The sequence below is a fragment of the Phocoena phocoena genome, chromosome 3, assembly GCF_963924675.1.
Source record: "Phocoena phocoena chromosome 3, mPhoPho1.1, whole genome shotgun sequence".
Classification (NCBI taxonomy): Eukaryota; Metazoa; Chordata; class Mammalia; order Artiodactyla; family Phocoenidae; genus Phocoena; species Phocoena phocoena.
In genome coordinates, this window is record NC_089221.1 from 60,983,378 (window position 1) to 60,989,392 (window position 6,015).

The following is a 6,015-nucleotide window of genomic DNA, read 5'->3' on the forward strand; positions in this document are numbered from 1 at the left end:
GTTTGTAGGCAGGTCAGACCTTTGAATGCCCAGGAGTGTGGGTATTGATTTGTGTTTTAGATAAACTACTCTGACAGCAAAATGGAGCTCAGAATGGACGAGAATAGTGAGTAGAGAGAGCAGTAAGGAAGCTTCCACAGTCATAGAGCCCCAAAATTACCAAGTCCTGAAGGTGGTGAAGAATGGAGAGAAATGGATAAGTTCAACTGATATTTAAAAATAGTGCCAGATGCCGGGTGATGGGAGCAGCTGGATGACAGAGCTGGTCAATACAGCAGGAGGAGCAGGTGTGGGTGTGGAGAGGGCATGGGTTTTGCTTTGGTCCTAACCAAGTTTGAGAAGCTTGTGGGACACTCTGGTAGGAATGGGGTCCAGCAGGTGGTTGGATAGTGGTTTTGGAGCTTAATAGAGAACTCTGGGCCAAAAGATATGGTCTGGGGAGTGATTGAAATCATAGGAGTAGCTGAAATCACCAGAGTTTAGGAGTTGAAGAAAGTGCATCCAGAAATGGGAGACTCAGGAAAGCGTGGTCACAAAGCTATAGGGCTGTTCTTGGAGGGAAGACCCAACATAAAAAAGACGTCCGCATTCCCTGCATTCGCTATACTTAAAACAGCCCCAATACAATAGCAATGAGATTTGCTATGGCAAGGTTCTTCTCCTGTATTTACACAGGACCGGGCATAACATCAGTGCCTGACAAATATTTCGTGACTATACGTAGGGACGTGCATCCAGTGGAATAATAGGCAACTTCAGTGAAGAATGGGGTAGATCTATACGCTGATATAGTAAGATTCATATGAAGTTAAAAAAACTAGGTGCACACATGTTGATGCTGATATGGATATATATATTTAAGGATATATATATATATGTAATGTTATATATAATTATATAAATGATAAACATCTTTTTTTTCCTGTAAGGATAATAATAGCTGATACATACAAAGCACTCAGTGTGTTCCTGGCACATATTTTAACTCATTTAATCTTTTCTTTTGGGTAAGCTACTACTGTGATCCCTTTGATACAGTTTGGGAAACGAAGACACAGAATGTGAGTGACTAGCCCAGGATCACACGGGGGCAGAGGTGAGAGCTGGAGCCAGGCAGTCCGTACTTTCTACCACCGTGACCTGCTTCTCACACAGGAAAATGTTAACCTAGAAGGATGAGGGTGGGGAATGGTGGAGAGAGAATTTTACTTTTAGTTCATACTCTTGAGTATTTAAAATATTATTTTACCATGCACATTATACTCCTTTAATCATAAAAAAACCAATTTAAAAATATTTTTGAGAATTGGGCTTTAGGTATAAGCTGAGAACATCCCTGGGGACCTCTCCGGAGGGTCCAGTAGGCTGCCTCGTGGTAAGATAGAGGAGGTGGGCTGGTCGAGGACACATCCCAACAGGCTTGTGGAAAGGAAATACAAAGGAGATACTGGTTTGCTTTCCATATAATTAAAGTGTAGCCCTGAGAGCACAGCCAGCATTTAAAGCACAGCGGCCAGTTTCTGGCTTTGGTTTTTCCAGTGACTTATTTTTTGTTTAAGTTTCTCTCACTTAGAAATCCTCCCGCTGTGGATTCCTACATGCATGGCTTCTAAGGCTTCATTCCATGGATTTCAATTTTTTTAGATTTTGACTAGGCAATACAGTCCTATAACTGAATAAGTTAAAATCAGTTTAAAAGGGGTAAATGAGAAATCTTACTCCCAACCGCTCTGTTTCCACCTTGGCTCTTATAGCTACTACTTTTTTTTCTTTTTTTACTTTCTTTGGTAACCTTTCAGTGATTCCTTAGACAAATTCAAGTATATATACACATATATATTCTTAGCTTTATTTCTTTCCTACACCCCCAGGGTCGCTGCTTTGTTCCTTTTTAAATTGGCACGTGGAGAGCTTCCTCTTTTTTTTTTTTTTTAACAGCTAGACGACTCACCACTGTCCATTGGGTTCGTTTAACGAGTCTGCTGTGAGCATATTCCCTTGACCTTGCTGTTGGCTTTGCTGAGGAGTCTCCAAGTTTGAACAAGGGTTTCTTCTCTGCTCCTCTATTTTTAGAGTTCTTCCCAGTCATCAGCTTCCTAGCAACTGACTGCATTTGTACCCACACTCTCCCCCGTAATGAGGGGTAACTGAAGGCTTCTCTTTCCCTCTTTGTCTTCTCTTCCAGGGCACACAGTGGGGGCCTGCCCTTCCCTGATGGCCCATGGGGCAGCAGCTCACACCTCTTCCTTCTCGTGATTAAAAACAGACTCAGAGTTACTTCCACTTGAATCTCTTGTCACTGCCAATTTTCATCTTCTTGGGAACAAATGTGCTGGGGTGAAATCCCCAGGTATATAGGCTTATAGTTTAATTGTAAACACCTGTTGACAGAGCCCTGCACTGGCTGAACAGGTATGAAGTTACGTATTTCCTTCCTCTTTTTGTTTATTTTTAATCTGTGTTTATCATGACTCTGTATTTGTTGTCTGATTACTAACTTCCAAACACTTTGAACCGGCTCCATCGTTGGGGAGTGGGGATTAGGCAGGAGAAAAACTCACCCACAAAGATCTCTGTGGCTTGCTCTAGATGGGCAGAATGTTTGGTAATTGATTATCACGGTTTAACAACCATCACCTGGGGTGTGGGCTGACCGGGGGATGGCAATATTGCGTTTTAATGAAGGCGTTGACGTTTCCCCACTCACTTATCCTTCGCAAATGTTCTTTCCCTGGCTTTGGTGGCCTGCCCTGGGGTGGTCCCTTCTGCTGCCAACACGCCCACCCAGCTGGAGATTGCCATGGACGCCATGATTAGAATCTTCCACGCTACTCCTGCAAGGAGGGGGACAGGTTCAAGATCAACAACGGGGAGCTGAAAATGCTCCTGCAGCGACACCTCACAGAATTCCTCTCGGTGAGTCTGGCTTTTCTCCCCATCCAGTCGAGGGTGGATGCGGTGCACATTCACGGATAGCCTCCATGTACACCACCAACTCCTGTGTCCTGCCACACGTTGTATAATTCCTATCGAGATTCTAAATACAGGGAAGCAAACACTAGAGACCTTTGTTTTCTGTGTCTGTAGGCATGTGCGCTTTTCTGTAGTGCCTAGGGTTAGGGTTTCCAGTGTTGGAAATTATATTTGAGGCTTTTATCAATTATTCAATGTCGTAGTACAGCAAAGGTATAGCTAGTTATACTAGGAGTTATAGTTATAACTAGTGACACAAGTTATACCCGGAGCTCTGTCCTGCTGTCTATAAGTGAATAAATATTATGTTTGGGGCCAGAAATGAAGCCTGGGATACTTTATGATATGATGGCAAATTTTCTAGTGAATAACAAATACCAGGTGAGTTTGTCAGCCAAGAACAAGCTGATTGGGATTGACCGAAAGGGTGTGTCTGGCCCGTGACCAGTTGGGTAGCGAATAGATTTACATCTCAAAACAGCCAAAAGTTCAATAAAACCACACGTGAAACCTTACAGTGGAGTGTTTGGAGCCTGGTCTCAAGAAAATGCTCACTCTTGTGTTTTTGGAGTTGCCTCGAATTGATTTTAGCACATGTAATAGCCTGGCATGATGTTATTCTGTCCAAACCCTGTGTTAAAACGATAGTAATTATAATTATGACATTCTTTTATCCCCACCCTCTATGGGAAAAGCATAAAGTAAAACTTTTTAACATACAATACCTTTTCAGTAATTTTAAGAGTCCCTGAGGACATTTTTCTTTTTCAAATTCAGTTTGGCTACTGTATTACATAACATTTAGGATAAAACCTCGGTAGGCCACACTTGGCACATTGATTTATTCAAGTGACATTTATAATTGTTTTTGATTGAGTTGATTTTGATCAATTCAATTTAAATTTCCAACCATTTAATGGTTGGCAGCTAATGAGAGGACAATGGGGAGTTCTTGGAGGAAGTGAATTATACTTTTGGAAACATTTCTCATCAGCCTCTTATCATAGGAAAGGTAGGTGCTTCACCGCCCCACCCTTTCTGAACCCTGATCTCCTCAATGGGCTCCTTGCTTTCCTTCCCACCTATAAAATGGAGTCATCCTTATAAGATCTACCCTTTATTGGGTGCCTCTGTTTTGTTTTGCGACACACAAAACAGGCTGCCAGCTAAAATATTATATGACCCATGCAATATTTGGGACATACTTATACTAAAAAAGTATTCATTGCTCATCTGAAATCCACATTTAATTGGACATCCTGAATTTTTACTTGCTAAATCTAACAACCTGGTGCTGAGCACTTATAAAAGCGTGTTGAAGTAGCCCCCAAATTTGTGGGAGATCTTTTTTTCCTCATTTGATAAATTAGGACATTTAAAAATGTTAAGTGATTTGCTCCAAGTCCCATTGTTGGCAAATGGCAGAGCCACTCACTATCCCCCTTTGGCTTCAAGGCTTCCTTCTTTTCATGTCCCCCTGATTTCCTCCCCAGGTCCTGGCCCTCAGCCTGTCCAGCTCACTTTGATATGCTGCTGTTTGCTCCTCTTGCTGTTTAGGTCTGAGGATTATATGGTGGGGGGTGGGGCAGAAGCCCAGACTCATTTAGAATGTGTGCCTGGTTCAAACCTCCCTGCAAATAGGCTCTTGGAAATTGCTTTAGATGCTAAAAATGGAAATGCAAACTTTAATGTAGATAAAAGGAAAATATGATTTCAGTTGTCATTATGAACCTCAGAGCCTGGGAGTTAGAAATTTTCTTTTTCCTTTTAGTGTCAAAAGGATCCTGAGTTGGTTGATAAGATAATGCAGGACCTGGATGCCAATAAGGACAACGAAGTGGATTTTAATGAATTCGTGGTCAGGGTGGCAGCCCTGACCGTTGCTTGTAGTGATTACTTTGTAGAACAATTGAAGAAGAAAGGAAAGACAAGTAGTAAGCTAATCTAAAGGCAGAAATATATCTACAGTTATTTACCGACTGTTCATTTGTACCCTCCAGATCCATAGTCATAGTAATGCCATTTATAGCTATAATATACATATAATTAGTTGCTAGTATTAGTAAATGATGCATACCTTAGTATATTGACTTTAAATAAATATTCCAAATTTTATATGCCCTTCTTGAAATTTTCCTATATATATTTTTTAAATTGAAGAATAGTTGGTTTACAATGTTGGGTTAGCTTGAGGTGTACATCAAAGTGATTCAGTATCTATTCTTTTTCAGATTTTTTTCCATTATAATTTATTACATGATATTGAATACATTGGGTTGGCCAAAAAGTTCGTTCAGGTTTTTCCGTATCATCCTACAGAAAAACCTGAACGAACGTTCTGCCCAACCCAATAGCTCTCTGTGCTATACAGTAGGCCCTTGTTGTTTATATTTTTTTTTTTTTTTTTTTTTTTTTTTTTTTTTGCCGTACGCGGGCCTCTCACTGCTGTGGCCTCTCCCGTTGCGGAGCACAGGCTCCAGACGCTCAGGCTCAGGGGCCATGGCTCACGGGACCAGCCGCTCCGCGGCATGTGGGATCTTCCCGGACCGGGGCACGAACCCGTGTCCCCTGCATCGGCAGGCGGACTCTCAACCACTGCACCATCAGGGAAGCCCTGTTTATCTATTTTATATATAGTAGTGTGTATCTATTCATTTCAAGTAAAGATGTTATATACTTTTTTTGTCAAAGAGAGAGCATCACAAAAATTTAGCTCTTTCAAATGAGACTAGAACTCAGCAAATTTCTCAGACATTCATCATCCTTAAATTGTACTTTGAAATTATCCTATTAAAGAAATAAAGTGGCTCTTGCACCCTCTTGTGATTCTGCTTCGAGAACACGAAGCTGTGAGGGTCTGTAAGCAGAAAGGCTGAGAAGTGGAAGGAAGTGCTGGCTTTTGCAGTGAGTTAGCTCAGGGAAGGGGTAAGTCCAGGACTAGGTGCTCAAGCCAACAGAGTGCGGCCAGCAACCCTTGGGGGCTGGTGTAGAAATACCTCCTTGTCCCTGGGGTCAGGTGATTCTGAGGCAAGTGTCTTAACG

The 6,015-nt window shown here is 41.8% G+C and overlaps 1 protein-coding gene across 1 annotated transcript; it reads left to right on the forward strand.

Annotated features, from left to right (window-relative positions):
- The first annotated feature begins 229 nt into the window (after positions 1–229).
- S100Z (S100 calcium binding protein Z) lies at positions 230–4,921 on the forward strand. Its single transcript, XM_065873658.1, is given in 4 exon segments — positions 230–287; positions 2,763–2,825; positions 2,828–2,916; positions 4,745–4,921. Coding segments are annotated over 4 exon segments (387 nt in total).
- Positions 4,922–6,015: the final 1,094 nt, after the last annotated feature.